The sequence below is a fragment of the Montipora capricornis genome, chromosome 2 (assembly GCF_036669925.1).
Source record: "Montipora capricornis isolate CH-2021 chromosome 2, ASM3666992v2, whole genome shotgun sequence".
Taxonomy (NCBI): domain Eukaryota; kingdom Metazoa; phylum Cnidaria; class Anthozoa; order Scleractinia; family Acroporidae; genus Montipora; species Montipora capricornis.
In genome coordinates, this window is record NC_090884.1 from 13,863,890 (window position 1) to 13,881,218 (window position 17,329).

General features: G+C 38.7%; 1 protein-coding gene and 1 long non-coding RNA gene across 2 annotated transcripts in view; one reads left to right on the forward strand and one right to left on the reverse strand.

Moving 5' to 3' along the window:
• Positions 1-15,361, forward strand: part of LOC138038903 (uncharacterized) — a 24,925-nt gene extending 9,564 nt beyond the window's left edge. The window contains exons 4-6 of the mRNA XM_068884986.1: positions 11,681-11,815; positions 12,482-12,654; positions 14,918-15,361. Of these exons, the coding sequence (XP_068741087.1) occupies positions 11,681-11,815; positions 12,482-12,654; positions 14,918-15,265 (656 nt within the window). The 3' untranslated portion in view covers positions 15,266-15,361. The remainder of the gene's footprint in view (positions 1-11,680; positions 11,816-12,481; positions 12,655-14,917) is intronic.
• LOC138038905 (uncharacterized) lies at positions 1,012-3,827 on the reverse strand. The gene is made up of 4 exons (XR_011130324.1): positions 3,623-3,827; positions 2,854-3,403; positions 1,783-1,880; positions 1,012-1,109 (listed from the first exon to the last, which is right to left on the reverse strand). It is a non-coding gene; the product is annotated as an uncharacterized lncRNA (long non-coding RNA).
• Positions 15,362-17,329: the final 1,968 nt, after the last annotated feature.

Below are 17,329 nucleotides of genomic sequence, written 5' to 3' on the forward strand. Positions count from 1 at the left end.
GTAGGAGGTAAACAAGGGCATGAGTTGTTGAATGTCCTTTCCTAGCAAATTGTTTGGAATCAATCTTATCTCCTATCTGTTGTAGAAGCCTCCTGTTCGTAAATCCCTCCAGGATCTTTGCAATACTATTAGTAAGGGAGATTGGACGGAGATCATTATCAATTTCTTGTGGCGGGGAAATCTTGGGTACTGGTGTTACGATCGACTGTTTTAATGATCCTGGAACAAATGAATCCTGTAATGACTGATTATAAATTGCGCAAATAACAGGTGCTAACTCAGGGGCGAACACTTTGAATATTTGATTAGAAATCCCGTCAGGACCTGGGGCTTTGTTTGATGACAAGTTATTTAGATCCCTCAAGACCTCGAATTCTGACACGAGTAGGCTAGGTGGTACAATAGTATGTCTAACAGGAGATTGAACCAAGGGTGTAAATTGTTCCGTAATACTGACAAAGAAGTCATTAATCCCATTTGCTAGAGCCAAACAATCCTGAAATTGGTCCGGTTGATCAGGGCCAATAAATCTATGAAACCATTCACCTTGATCAGAAGCTTGACCTGTTAGTTGTTTAATTTGTTTCCACCATTTAGCAGGGTTTGAATGCGCTAGATCCTCAACTTTGTGAGAGTAATAATGCCGCTTTGCATACTTGATCGAATGCTGAACTTTTTTACGCCGAAACTTATAAATAATCGAGTCCTTGCCAAACCTGGTAAAAGCTTGTTGACGTTTAGAAATTTTTCCTTCGCGGTTACTAAGACCTCTAAACGCGGTTCAACCTGCCTTCATGTCCCTGGTAAAGATATATTTTTGGATTTAACCGTGTATATGGCGGACGATAGGGTGCAACGCGGGGCAAAGAGGAAGGAATTTTTAATGCTTATATGACAGTAAAATGCATAGAATGTGGAATGTTTGGGAAACGTTATTTCGAGGCATTATTTTCAATACCTAATCTAACAACTGTTCCGAGTGAAATAACACAGTAAAGGAGACGACAACAGTTAAGCTAAAATGCACTGTTTATTCTTCGATACTGGGGATGATATTTTCATCAGTCATCAGTCGGCTTCTTTTTCTTGGGAGGCGAAGGTGGGGCATTCTGTATAAAATAAAAATGAAACAAGAAAAGTAAGTAAATAATTTCGTTTTTGAAACGGCTCTTAAATTGAGTGCCGAATGCACAGGAAGCGATGGTCCAACGAAGGGGAAAATTACGTTTTATTTACACGTTACGACATTAATATTGCCAAAGCCGCTGAAATGACTCTCTGTATGTGTGTGTACGGCTTAAATACCAAAAACATGTTACCGTACGAACGTGTTTGCAGCACGTCTTTGCACAACTTCGAGCAAAATTTCAAGAATCATTTTTTTGTTCTAAAGTAAGAGAAATGTATGATACTTTCAAATGGGCTTTAGTATTAATTTCTCTAGAACGTACTAAACTTTAGACAGAAACACATCATTCAACCAAATTTTAAAAAAACAGTGTAAATAAAATAGAAATGAGAGTCCTCTTAATGAAAACGAAATAATGAAGATGCAAGAAACCACATTCGATGAAATTAATACACCAAAACTCCAAATCATAAAATGACCAAAACAAAAATTTAAACAATTAAACATCCACTGTATTCGGTGATTTAGCCAAATGAAGTACCCTCTTAGTTACCAGCCCTGTGATACTGTGTTAGTGTTTCTTAGATGTACAAAGTATTTTAAGTTTTATAATATTTATTATATTTTGTCAATGACAATCTTTCTTTACTTGCCTCTTAATGCAATAGCATGACATCATCAGATGTGGCAGAGAAATCATCTAGGAGATGCTGTTTCAGTCTTTGCTTCTTCCAATCTTTTGGGCCATTTACTGTTAATGAATTTTAAAATAAGTATGATCAAGTAACAACATTAATAAAAATGTTCAATTAAAATTAAACCACTCTATTAAAATTAGAGTATGCAAGTACATATGTTGACTCAAAAGTGTTAGTTGATTATGAAAACAGTCAGCCCACCCCTCCACTTTCAGGCAATTGACTCTAGCCCAGCTTGCTATATAGTGAGGATATTAATGTGCCAACTGGAGCCTTATTGGATGCCAAAACAAAGGGTTCTTTTGTTCGGTGGTTGGCTTTTTTAAATATCAAAAGAAATTTGATGTCAATGTTTGTAAACAGATATCTTCCTTATAAAAGGAATTTTATAATTATGAAAAGCAGTCCCCATTAAAAAGCTGTCAATGTGAAGAAAATCTGGTCCACAATCTTTCATCAAAATATATTTTGTTCAATTTACATGCAAAGTTGAAAATCCATAGACTCTGTACTAAAAAAAAAATCTCCCTATACACACACACACAAAGGATTTCAAATTCCAGGGAGAGGAAGGGTGCAGAAAGACCAAAACACTCAAAGAAACCTCATTAGAATTTCCAGATTGGTGAAGGGGTGTCAAAATGCACCTTTTGTGGGGGAGGAATAGACATTTTATGGAACTACACATTGAAGGAAAAATCCTGCTAACTAAATCTCAAGGCTTTTTCTAAAAAACAGTTGTCAGGTTTAATTAAGCTACTGCATAATTGTACAAAATGTTAATGTTGATAAACAAAAAGGAAAAAAAAAATTTATGTTTATTAATTAACACAGCTAATAGATAAAGAATGGTTTCTTCATGCATTTCAGTCACTCTTCAGTCCTAACAATTTAGGGATTTGGTAATGATTAAAATAGTCCCCATAATGGACAATTTAAACAGAGAAGAGACTTGCAAAAAATATTCAAAATCACAAAATGTAGGTGGTAGGATTCATAAATTATAAATTGTGGCATTTGCATTACCTTGGTGTAAGCTTCTCATCTCTTTGAAAAACTGCATCATGCATTGGTACCAACCTCTGTATAACACACACATGTCAAGATGCAGCATGCTTATCTTTGCACCCAGTCCACTTCTTTACCAGAAGCTGATCATTATCTATGGCAGTCAGAATGTCTCCTTCTGGCATGGCAGGGAACCATTTAACCAGGATTTCATAATGTTATACTGACGACCCGGATGAAGTTTTCCATAAATATCCACTACCATTCTGCTCCGTGCAATTGAATGTATAACCAGGTTGGATCCAAACATAATGGAACTAAAGCTGTGTTTTGCTACACTTTGCAGGGGATCAACGGCCATCACTTTTTTGACAGGCATTGTTCTTGTGTCACTAAAGTGTTAAGCCTTCCACTGCACTTTTCAGAATTGATACCAAAATATCGTTCAAAATCATCCTTGAATTTATTTTTAGGCCTTTCAGTCTTTTTCGACGCTGTAGAGCCACAAAATCTACACAAGTTTGCCATTTTTTTTTCCTGTAGGCATCAGCATCCGCCATCTCAACGCCTAGGTTGTAGGAGTAAATCAATCAAATATGGGCGCCATTAATAGTTAAACAGCACATCGCAAATCAAAATACCCCCTTGCACATTTTTAATAGATCGTGCACAACAGCAAAAACACGTGAAAAATCAAGTAAAAGACTTAAAGATATCGACATTTTTTTTGCAAATGCTGGAAAAATCTACAAGTGCCTTTAATCTAACGACAAAGTGGAAAACGTACCTGACTTTGGGATCAAATTTTATACACTGTCCCACTTTACAGTTAACATTTTCAACCGTTCAACCCGTTCTGCCACCGCGATCTTTGACAAAGGCGAAGAATGTTCCTTTGTTGTCCATATCGAAGAGACTTTTGGGTAGATAACCCAACTACTTCCGAACAAAAAACGAATAAAGTGAAGTGTATACAAAATCCTCCGATTTCTGCAATGGCCGCCATGTTGTGACGTAACACGGTTATCAAAATTGATAACAATCCTGGACTGGTTATTATTATTATTATTATTATTATTATTATTATTATTATTATTATTATTATGCTCCAAACAAGGACGATCCGCATCGCGCAGAATGCGTATTGTTCTCCGGACATTACTTCCAGAGCAAGAAAAATTATAGGTCAGTAAAATTAGCGGCAAAGAATGACTCAAATGGTTCTCATTGGTCAAATATTACGCGCTCTTTCTTCCTTGGGGAATTCTGCTTTACTCATTAACTTGTCAGGGTGGAGCTAAGAAACAAAGCACGTTTCAAGTTATTGTCCATAATGTTCGCTTAGTAAAATATATTCTATATACAAGGCTAAAAGTTAAAAAATTAAAATATTCAAACCAAATGTTTTCGGCTGTTTGCCATCATCAGGGTTAAAATGGGTGACCGTCCGCGCGTACATTTATATCTCATGTAATTCCCAAAGGGAAAAGTTTGGAGACATAAGAAATGACTTGTTTGTTCAAACTGGGGCGGAATTGTTGGATCATTAGCCCCTCGACGATCCTACGCTTGTGAAAAGTCTGTGCCGAGGAGAGAACACGCCAAGTGAAAGCATGAGATGGGTTTTCTCGCAGGTGTTTTGCAGGTTCAGAAGTGTGAGTAGGATTTGAATGCTCCGCAATTCGTACTGCTAGGTTTCGTACAGTCTCGCCAATGTAATCAACGCCACAAGAACAATCACCTTTGTAAACAACTTTGGATCTGTGAGTGTTTTTGTCTTTGTTGTTAAAGAGGGTTTTGATTTGCCTTGTTTGCCACAGGATTATAAAAATAAAATTGAAATTAGTGAACTTGTTGAGTTTTTCAATAAACGTCTTACTGAGTTTTTCGTTTTTACTGCAAAAAGGGAGCTTAATGAAAACTTTCTTTCGTTCTTCGAAGAGAAAATTCGGAATGATGTTGTCATCTTGGGGCGAGTGGTTTAGAAAGTTCTCTCATCAATGCAGGTTATCAATGCAGGTTATCCAAAACGTTTTATTTCGCATACAATCGACAAGTTTCTAAACCACTCGCCCCAAGATGACAACATCATTCCGAATTTTCTCTTCGAAGAACGAAAGAAAGTTTTCACTAAGCTCCCTTTTTGCAGTAAAAACGAAAAACTCAGTAAGACGTTTATTGAAAAACTCAACAGTTCACTAATTTCAATTTTATTTTTATAATCCTGTGGCAAACAAGGCAAATCAAAACCCTCTTTAACAACAAAGACAAAAACACTCACAGATCCAAAGTTGTTTACAAAGGTGATTGTTCTTGTGGCGTTGATTACATTGGCGAGACTGTACGAAACCTAGCAGTACGAATTGCGGAGCATTCAAATCCTGCTCACACTTCTGAACCTGCAAAACACCTGCGGGAAAACCCATCACATGCTTTCACTTGGCGTGTTCTCTCCTCGGCACAGACTTTTCACAAGCGTAGGATCGTCGAGGGGCTAATGATCCAACAATTCCGCCCCAGTTTGAACAAACAAGTCATTTCTCATGTCTCCAAACTTTTCCCTTTGGGAATTACATGAGATATAAATGTACGCGCGGACGGTCACCCATTTTAATCCTGATGATGGCAAACAGCCGAAAACGTTTGGTTTGAATATTTTAATATTTTAACTTTTAGCCTCGTATATAGAATATATTTCAAGTTATTGTTTTCGCTATTGTTTCTCGATATCACACTTTGAGAATGCATTACAAGCCGACTTTCACAAACATTTCAAATTTGCATTTACCATTTCTGATCTCGCAAAATGCCTGTTTTAGGATTTCGCACTTAAGATTCGCACATTTACTGGAAAAAGCGCTCGGCCTCTTGTTCAAAACAAACGTAACCAGAAAGTCTGCTATTTTCCGGCACAGTTTCTTACGTGCAATCGACAGACTGATATTTTTCAAAAGAAATGAATCAACTCGAATCAATGTTTAACAGGGCGAAACAATCGAGAAAAAGAACTTTTTTGCTCAATGTTTGGAAACGAGTTTCAGTGCACAAAAACAAAACTTTTCAATCCCTCGCGACTCAAGATGGCCGCCGTGTGATTAAAGGCCTGTGGCAATCAGCAGTGAGCTTCATTAAAGTTTGTTACGTTGCTCGTGCGTGAATGTAAAGTGATTGTATGTTTTAGCGCGTTTCTGCTTTGCATTTCTGTCAATGAAATGCGGGTACGTATAACATTTAAAAGGCTTCGTTTCGCTTTTAAATAAATGAATATAAATGAATCGAAATGAATAAGAGGCTGACGGATCTTGGTTGCGAAAAGGTTCCCGATGCGTTTTGTTGTAACGCTGTCACTCGGTCCTTTCCGTGGGCCCTTAAGTGCGCACCGGCAGCAAGTGAATTAACGTTCAATATTATAACAGGATCGAAATTTTTAAAAGGCCGTTTGGCCTGCTTTATACTACTTGTGAATAGGGCAACTCTTAACATTAACGTATGGCGGCACGATGTGAATTAACAATGGATGGATCGGGTTTTCGAAGAGCTCTAAAAAGAGCTCCCGATCACTATCGTATTTATTGGTCGCGCACGCCATCATCTTTTCCTGTCTTTCTTATCTGATCGACAGTCAGCATTACAAACGTCACAAAAAGATGAGAAAGACAGAATTCCATTCACCCTCACTTTCCATCCTCATAATCACGCAGACAAAAGTATCATTCTTAATAATTTTAAATTACTCCAAAATGATCCCGAGACTGGTAGAATCTTTTCGCAACCTCCACTTATTTCGTTCAAACGCCACAAAAACGTAGGCAACTTTTTACTTAGAAGCGCGCTCAAAACTAATGAGCAACGCGGCACTTTCAAATGCGCGCGCTCACGATGCAAAACTTGTCTTTTCATTGTTAACACTAGCAAAATATCGGGATCTAAGCGATCTGTTAAGATCACCGATCGTTTCACATGTACCTCCGGAAATGTCATTCATTGCATAACCTGTACATTATGAAATAAATCATACATTGGCGAGACAGGTAGACGACTAGGTGACCGATTCCGTGAACACCGTCGCGATGTTGAGAAGAATGACAAAGATGCATCTAAGCCAGTCGCTCGTCATTTTTGCGCGATCGCATTCGAATTTGCCGCTTCAGTGATGATGAATTATTCATGATGTCCAGGCATTCTGCGCGATGCGTCTTTTTTGGAAGCTGTATTTAGGGGAAATTTTGTCCTTCAGATGTGATGAAATAATTTTTGGCGGATATTTCAATCTCGGTCTGGACATTTTAAAAGACAAAAAGGGGGGAACACCATCTATGCATTCGAACTCCTTAAAGGTGCTGAAATCTTTTCAAGACAATTTATATTTAATGGACATATGGAGAGTTTTGAATCCGCAGGAAAAAAGATTTTCGTGGAGACAGAACAAGTTCGAAGTACAATAGATACCCCAAGCTCACGGAGTATCGTTGTTGCGTTACATAAATTTTATAAGGGTTTGTATCGGGAATTTAGCGATCGTTCTTTAGGACATTAAAATAGACATAAAAATTCACCAGAATTTCTCACCTAGCCTCCTTGTCTAATTTATGGTATTTTCTTCGTATTTCTGGCCGTTTCAGCGCGATTCTAGGGAGTTTTAGTTCTCTCTCATATATATAATTCCTCAAGGCTGGTTACTTGCTGGCGGCGGTCTCGCATATCCATCGAAGGAAATCAGCCGTAAATTCACTCCGAACGCTCAGATCGCCTCCAGATTTATCCCAGTGCACGTTAAAATCCTCCTCTAACTAATGCCTTTTTCTATAGGACAAAAACAGCCGCGGTGCGGGAATTTCGGCTCACTAATCTAATAGCTCCCTTCCAGCGAGGACTGTCGGCGATACTTTTCCACGAAGTTCCGTGCACGACCGTTGGAAAACACCTTACCGACCGGGCCCAACGTTCAAATTTGTTACACACCGGGTAGGCAACGATGTCAGTGACAGGTACACTGAAAAACTGAATGTTTATGTTTTGTTTGCGAAACATCTTTATAACGTATCAGCATTTCCCTGAGCTTCGTCCGTATCTGCCTTACAGCTCAGTACTTTCCTGAGAAGGCCTCACGTTGTACCTGTCACTGAGACTAAAGCCTCGTCGTCCACCCTGTGTGTAACAAATTTGGACCTTGGGCCCGGTCGGTAAGGTGTTTTTCAACGGTTTCGTCCACTGACGGAGTTCCGAACCAAGCATGTTGCTGAGGGCAAACTGCCCACTTCGGTGATTTTCAATTCCTTTCCGTGAAAGTTTGTCCGATATAAGGATTGAAATATGTAGCAGCACTATCATCCTTGGTCTCAGTAGAAATTTGGGTCGATTTGAGTTTTTTGAAAGAATTTACAGCGGCTTGTGTTTCGCACTGCTGAGCTCTGCTTCATCGGAGTTTCCAACCTTGAAGATATATATAGAGAAAAAAGCGAACCTACAACCCACTGGAATAGCGCTGAAATGGCCGAAGTACGCCACAAAAACACTGATAAGGAATCGAGAAGACAAAGTAAGGCATTTTTGTTCGATTCATGTTCTTCATTTCCACTCCTAAACACGTTTTTAAATTCCCATGCAAACGCTTATAATTTTAACTGATCGTGATGCGGCAGGTACAAAACGCAGGTCACAGGTCACAGGTCATTGTTTTACCTATACAGAAAGTATCCTAAACATTCATAAAAGCTAACCTGAGGCCTAATTTGGCCTAAAGAAAAGATTTTAGGCCTCAGGTTAGCTTTTATGAATGTTAAGGATACTCTCTGTATAGGTAAAACAATGACCTGTGACCTTTGACCTGCGTTTTGTACCTGCCGGATCGCGATGCTCAAATTACATTGTTAGCTTGGGGTACCTGTTGGAGTACATTGTCGTTTACATCGCAAGCATTCAGGGCAGGGTTTCTAAAGCTGATAGTATTTCAGGCTATAAAACAGATCACTCTCTTTGTAAAATCGAAGTGAACTGTCACGAGAATAAAAGAGGACCAGGTTTTTGGAAATTAAATTCGGTGCTTTTGAATGAAATTGAGTATCTAAGTGCCATTAAGGCGACAATTGCTCAAACGTTCACACAATATGAAAATGATGTAGAGGTAGATGAAGTGTTATTATGGGATATGATTAAACTTGAAATTAGAGCTACTTCGATAAAATATTCTTAAGACTAAAATGAAGGGGGTAAGAAAGATAGAAGACACCATTGAAAGTGAAATAACCTCATTAAAAAGGCAGTTGGAGAGTGATTCAGGTAACAAGTCGCTCTTGCGGAGCAACTAAAGATGAAAAAAAAAAAAAAGAATTGGAAAGTGTAATTGAATACAAAACAAAAGGTGCTATTTTTAGATCCAAGGCCAGATGGTACAATGAAGGCGAGAAAATAGACAATGTAAAAGAAAAACGATTTTGCAGATGAAGAGAAACAACGGTTCTTATCTAACGAATGATTCAGATATCATAGAAGAAAGTAATTCTTTTTACGGCTCTCTTTATACTTCAAGGAACTCTACAACCGTAAATGGGGAACTGGAGGATTTGTTTCTTGATTAGGAACTCTCAAAACTTAATGATGAAAATTAAAAAAAAATGTAAAGGACTTCTCACGGCAAAAGAATGTTTCGAAGCGGTTAAATTAATGGAATCTAGCAAATCACCAGGAACGGACGGCCTTCCTGCTGAATTTTATAAGGTATTTTGGAACGACATATCGCCACACCTTGTTAGCTCTCTTAACTGGAGCTACCAAAAAGAAAAGTTAATTATAATTCAAAGGAGGGGTATTATCTCTCTTATTCCTAAGAAGGACAAGGCACTCGACGAACTAAAACACTGGAGACCCTTAGCATTACTAAATTGTGATTTTAAAATAGCATCAAAGGTAATCGCGTCAAGTCATAAGACCGTGTTACCAGGCCTAATAGAGAATGATCAAAGTGGATTAATGTCTTTTATTGCGATATCCAGAGCTGTGTTGTGAATAACGGTTGGTCGAGTCCTTTGTTGGAATTGGGTCGGGGTGTTAGGCAGGGCTGCCCGCTTTCACCGTATATATTTATTTTATGTGTGCCATTCGTAAGGACAGTCCAATAAAAAGGGAAATCAATAGGTAACGTTGAATGTAAGGGAAAGTTGATTTAATAAGACAAGGGGGGGGGGGGGGGGGGGAAGGAGACAGATATTGAAACTCGAAGCTTGAAATTTTAGCAGTCCCCCTCGCTAGCGGCTCAATTTTTTAGGAGCCCCTCCCCCCCGAAAAAAATTCAGAGCCCCCCCTCCCCCTTCTCCTTCAATTACTTTGCTCCCCTGAAAAAAATCGCTAGACTGTGTTAAATATATTTACCTTTATTGTCTTCAATGGTTTATACTATGACAGACTTGAGATTCAGTTGTGACGAGATCCTTGTTGAGGTTAGGGTTAGGCTGGCGATGAAACAGACTAGGCAGTCTGCCATCAAGGGGTCACAGAACTGAGAACTACCAATACTTAATTGATAGATTTAAGCTGCGAAGTAGTAAGTTTGTAATGTTTCGATCTGTCATCCAGTGAGAAACAAACAGTCACATTTCTTGTTACAGAGTCATCGTTTTTATAGTTCCCGTTAGCAGATTTTGAAATCTTGTTGAATCAATGTGGTTTTATTATAAACTGGTTTGAGCATTTCTAATTTTTGAAATTTTATAAAGCATTTTTGGGATGAACAAGAGTGTAATAATTACTGAGACTACATTTGTTATATCTGTAAACCACGTGATATAGCTGAGTTGCACAGGTCATTAAATTGCTGTGTTGATCTGATGATGATGTGATGTGTTGGTTTTGAAGTATACAAATTTTCGGAGCCCCCCCCTCCTAGCCCAACAATTTTTTCAGAGCCTCCCCTTTAGGTGTCTAAAAATTTTTGGAGCCCCCCTCAATATCTTCAGGGCGTAGCTTGCCATCCAGCAGGAAAGATTTTATACCATATGACAGTTTCATGCAAAGGGCCCATTGTCACAAATTTCTTTTTTTTAAAATTAAGTTTTCTGACACAGATTTCTGTTGCTTCTGTCAAAATGCTCACGAAACCCTAATTCACTTGTTCTGGGATTGTCCTGTTAAAAGTGTTTTTTGGAAAAAACATACACAATTTCCTCATTTCAGTTAACCTGATCCAAACCTCTCACGTTCTAAGGAAAACTGTGTGTTTAGGTCTTGATGAGGAAAAAGGGAAAATTTTAGTTAACAACTGTCTACTTATAGCTAGATGTTACATTTTTGAGCTGTAAGTATAACAATACTAAACCTTCGATATTAAAATACCTTTTTCAGATTAAAAGCAATTTACAATTAGCAAAACAAATTTCAGTCAAAACGGGAAGGCAGAAAGCATTCGATAAGAAGTTGCATAAAATAATTCAGTTGCTGTGACTATCTGAATGTTTATCTCCTTTTCTTGTGCCCGCTTTTTTGGTTATTGCAATGTAATTTTGTTAACTAATCTGATCTTCCCCATTAGTTACCCCCCATCGTCGATCGCTGCGACGCAATATTGTAATATTTTTATGTAAGTGTTGTAGTATGTTGTTACAGTATTAAAAATTATTTTAAAAACATTCCACTGAACACTCATCCTTGGCAGAGCAATAGACCTTCTTACCAATACGGCGGCCATTTTGCCTGGCCTGTCACATCACGTGCCTCATCGAAGTCACTCTCGCGTCTTATAATGTAACACTATACCAAAAAAACTACTGGAAAATAGTCCCTCTTCCCAGTTTTCAAAAAAAGGGTGCTAGCTGATAATACTTAATAATGAGAATATTATTTTTTTGTTTAGACTTCACTGATATTTCCAGTACCTGTGAAGTGCAACAACTGCGTTGCAAGCCCAAGAATTCACCCAACATCCTCTTGACGGACACTTGCAAGAATAGAATACCAAAGATTCGTCCTACTTGTGGAGTTAAGAAAGGTCTTTTGTTTTATCTGTTTTTTTTAACTGACTTGGTAAGAAATACATACGAACCCGGACGATTCAAATGCACATAATTCCGCAAATCCGAAATGAAACCAAAAATGACTTTATTCACTCTGCACAAAATTGATGGGAATGATAATATTTCTTGTATTATTTTATGTGAAATGCTATCAAGACAGCTCTATTGCTTTAAATACTTTCTAGCTTAAAGCGTTGATTTCAGATAAAGAGAGGAAAATTCTTCGGTAAATAACATTCCAATTAAACGTTTTGTAAGGGCATTCAAAGCAGCTATCACTATACCATACCGTGCTATACCATACGATACGATAGCATACCATATGATACCATACCGTACCGTACCGTACCGTACTATACTATACTCTACTATCCCGAGTAGATTTATTTATAGAACCCCCCCCCCCCTCCCCTTGGGAGATTCAGCAAGGCCGCAGTTGTAAAAGCCAATCAAAATGAAGCTATCTGAGCCTCAAGGGAAATATGATACTTATTGCGGGAAAAAAACCTATTCCTAAATATATTTTGTTTTCGGGAAAGGGTTGACTTGACATGACTCAAAGACTTAGTGGAGACAAACTCCCCTGACTATACTGGTTGAGAGACAACAAGGAAGCCAATGAATTATTTTTATTTCCCCAGAATTGACAGAGGAGGCTTGTTCGTTGAGCCACGATTTGACAGATTTCACTGTGATTTGGAAAGATCAGTCCCAATTTCAGCAATTGTGTGCCAATGATACCAGTTCAAGATGTGCTTCCCCAACAGATGACAAAATTGTCTTTCAGGAACATACCGTTTTGGATAAACACGCAGTAAGAATGCCATGCAAGATCAATTTCATATTTTTTAGTATTTTTAGCAGTAGACTGCTTTGTAAGTGCTTTAAGATTGCTGCATCAAAATAGGAAGCCAATGAATTCTCGACTTGCTCTATAAAATAGTTTCCTTAAAAGGGTTATATTCGGTGTTTCTTTCATTATATTCCGTGTATATTTCATTATACTCGGTGATTAAATCATACAATTCGGTGGTTCCCACAACTGGTGAACACCAACATTATACTCGGTGGTAAAATCATTATCTTCGGTGCTCTTTTCGTTATGATCGTCACCAGGCTCCCAACAAACATTATTGGAGGTAATTATGCGATTTCCCGTATATTTTCTAATCTTAAAATGGCGGAATAGACTACAATCTTGACTTCCATTCTCAAGCGACAAAATTCAAGTAATCTAATGGAGGTGTTTCAAAAGGCGGAGAAAATCACACCTGGTGTATTTCCACCGTTATCTGCAAGCGAAACAAAGCAGCTGGGTGTAAATACTATGGCGCTATATCTCCGCCAAAATTGACATCCAAGTTTCAAATTTATCTTGATATTGAAGTTTTATATCCAACTTTGAAGTTTGACATCAAGGTTTTGCATAATGTTTGACATCGAAGTGGAAAATTCGGCATTTCACATTCGACTTTCAAGTTCAAGACATAGCATTTTTGACTTTTGGGGGAGGCTACACTTACTCAGTTGCGTATGAGTATCTGGTCATATCATTGCAATTCTGGCCCCAGTTGTTCGAAGGGTGGATAGAGCTATCCACTGGATATGAGTTAAATCGAAAGTAAGACTTTCGATGTTCTCAGTTGTCTGTGTTGCAACGTTCCTCTTTGTGAGGCATAATAAACCCAAATTTGATAAATGAGTTCGAAGCTTGAATTGATTGATTTCAATTGCTTCGTCACGCACATCTTTATGCATTTTCTTCCATCCTAGTCCGTTTATTTTGCTGTATACAGCGCCACATGGTCAAATAAGATGACGAAAACAAACATCATGATGCTGCAGCAAACAAACATCTACGTTCCTCCATACCAGTCACTCTTCAGAAGATGAAAACAATAGCTAACAGATGTATATAAGCATGCGTCCACGGAAGCTTCAAACACACAGGGGTTTTTCAATGGTCCCTAAGAAGCGAAGAAAAGCGGAAATTAGATCAAAGGAAGCTGGAATCGACCTAGATGCGACATTGTACTTGCCAAATGAAAGCAAGCGCGAGAGATTCAAATTTATGAAGTACCTTTTTGCGATACGTCCAGAAATGCGTATAACCTACCACGAAAATGGCAAATTTGGTAGTAAATATAGATGGAAAGGCAAGAGGAGCCCCTTTAAAAAGCGGCAAATTTGACGAAAGTGGTGAATGTAAGGAATTTGCCAAAATTGTCGGCGACTTAGACGGAAAGCCTAATGAGAAAGTGAGAGAGGCTCCTTAGAAATGGCGACTTCGGCGAAAATGGCAAATACGGCGACAAAGGAGAATCGGTCAAAACAACATGCTTTTTGCATGGATGAAAAGCCCTTGGCAAAATTTAAAAAATTGATAGCATTATTCGAGGGTTTTGAAGGAAGTGAGATTTTTTTGGGGTCCAATATTTTGCTGCAGGAAGTGAGGAACGTAGGGCTTTGAAATTTTGAAGTGTTTACTTCACCACATTGAGCGACACACACCAATTCGTTCAAGACATCAACGAAATGATTATTTGCAGTTTGAAATTTGTATTATAGAGTTTAGTCTACTATGAATTTGGCAAAGAAATATTAAGGAAAGGAAATATCTTAAATATCTTACCAAAATAATCCGTGGAAGCAGAAACCCATAAGGGTTGAAACGTGTAACGCTTGTTCACAGCTTCAGAATATTCAGTGCAAACTGATTGGTTGAATGTTTCAGTGCTAAATACCGTATTTGGAAACCCCTCGCTCTTGTTGTTCCAAATATGGTACTTAGCAAATTGAATATTTAGAAGCTTGTTTCCCAGAACACAAGGGGCCGTTACACGTTTCAACCCTTATGGGTTTCTGGTGGAAGTTAATAGATGAATTTCAATGCAGAGGAATCGAATATTATGCAGGGGGCGTAGTGGGATACCAGCATAATTATTAAACGTACACCTACTCATTTTTAGAAACAAAGGAAATCACCGTATAAGAAATAGTCTGGAAATGTCAGGAAAATGTCAAGAAACCCACGCCTAAGTTAAACAGGTTCAGTAAATTGATGAATTCCATCGCAGGTGACAGCCTATTACAGCGGTGAGCAAAGGATTCATCTCGCTATTGAGCAACCTGAGATCCCGGGTTTGTTAAAGCTGGTGGCAAAACTGACCGACCCTCGTCGAAAAGCAAATGGTAATAAGTCTGCTGATGAGGATTTCTGGTGGGCCTGTGGTAGGTGTTTTTTCGAACGTCGCAAGAAATCAACCATAAAAGCCCACGTCATCCAACGAGTTTGCCAAAAGTCAATGGAAAACAAAAAATCTAGAGGAAAAGCTGTCAGGCGCCATCTCCGACGTCACTTCAGTTGCGACTTTGATGAAGAAAAGTCTAAAGAGTACTCGTGGAAAAACTTCCTTTCTGTTTAGAGAACTATGTTTGGGAGGACCCATCCTTTTACTGATTTTTTTTTAAGAGTGATTTTTGCAGTTATGAAGACTACACAACAAATTTACGGAGGCGAAGAAGACCACTTTTTCTGATGTCGGTCAAATCCGGTCTCAGGTGAAATCCGTTTTTACCTAGGTTAAATTGGTGAGCCCCAGTTTACCTGTTGTAGGACGAATGTACACTAGTAGTTTAAAGCAGCTATCAACCCCCTCCCCCCCCCCCCCCCCCCGCCACCCCCCACAGAAAAAAAAAGGACTGAAAACACCTACGCATCTCAACACTTATCCATCCAGTCACATTACAACATTGTAAGGAAACAAAGACTGTACTATGCACTTACCGGTACTCGAACTTTCTACTGAGGTCTATTGTCCTGTCGGTCTTCGACGTGCAATACACAACAACGACGAACATTCTCAACCGAACACAGTTCTTTTGATTATTTACTTTTGTATAACAAGTCATTTTATAGCCATGTATAATGACCGAAACTAATCCTAATCTGACCCTAATTTTTCTCTGGGCTTAATTTAGAACCCAAAAAAAGTTTCTTGGATTCATCTGAGTGCGTATTCAACCTAGGTAAAATGAGGATCACCAATTTTAATTAACCAAAAGGTAAAAACGGATTTAACCTGAGAACGGATTTTACCGGCAACATTTCAGGTTCGGTCGCGTAAAAATGCACGTGATGGGGACATTTGCATGAAGACGCCATTTGACTACAAGTACCAGGATCCTTCAGGTTTCGCTTGTCTCGTGCTAATTAGAGCTATTGTTATTTTTACTCTGCTGGAATACAAAATTTAAATAAGAAAGGAAAAGCAAACTGAATTCTGGTAGTTGTAGTCAAATGACGTTATCGTGAAAGTTGCCGATTGGATGTACGGGGATTTTGATATGCGTCAGGAAGTGCCCCTTGCTGGGAATACAGACAGTTAACTTCCGGCCGAAGCTTTGAGCGCTTTCTTTTTGTCACGACTGGCGGCCAGACTCGTCCGTTTGAAATGAAAATGCTACAATTTGAATTTGCATGATAATCGCTCGCATTCTTGTGGAGCAGTATATATCATCTTCGAAGTGTGTTAATTTGTAGAGTTCCCGCTCTGGCCGGTCATTTCTGTCAAACGGAAAGCAGCCTTAGACTTAAAAGGGACACGTGGGACACGCGTGCATCAAAATACGTACTTTTCTGAGCATAAGTGGTAGAAATTTACTTATGTGAGGTCCAAATCCCTTTCTGATAACTGTTAAGATATATTTAATGGTGTTTCATAATTTAACTCCTTGTTACGCTTTGTAAATAGAAAAGCGGGTGCCTTTCGCAAGTTAAACCATCTTAAGGTAAAACACCAACTGCTGCCTTACATTGAAAAAAAAAAAACTTTAGGGCTGTTTACTTAGGGTGCTTTCCAGTATGCCTGACCATCAGGTCCGAGACCAGTGGAACCAGCCAAGGAAAAATGGAACGACATTTTTCATCAAAAGTCAGTTTCCAACCGGACCGAAGCGTTCCATTTACGTTTCGACCAAAATTTCGGTTACATCACAGTGAAATGGGGCTGGAAACGAGAATTTTTGTAAAGGGAAAGGCACGTTTCGGTTGCACCGGACCGACCGGTCAAAGAGGACCACCTCCAGAGGTGGTCTCAAATATTCCGGTCGGACCGAACCGAAACGGACCGTTCCATTTGACTTCAGCCCGAAATTTTCGGAAATTTTGGCTTAATTAATGGAAAGCACCCTTGTATTAGCTGTTGTTTTGTGGTCATAATTATTGTAATGAAGTATCAATCAGCATGACTGAAATAATTTCAGTCGCATTTCTTTATTATGAATGCGTACGTAGCCCTTCAAAGAATGCAGCATAGCATTTTCCACATTTGAACTCATTCGCGCTCAAAAATTGAGGATAAACGAGATTCTTAAATGTACATATTGTTTGCTTGTAAAATCTGATTTCCAGGTGGTCAATGAATCTTACTATACCTTCTTGGTATTCATATTAATTGTACCAACTGATGTAGCTGTATTGTAAGAGT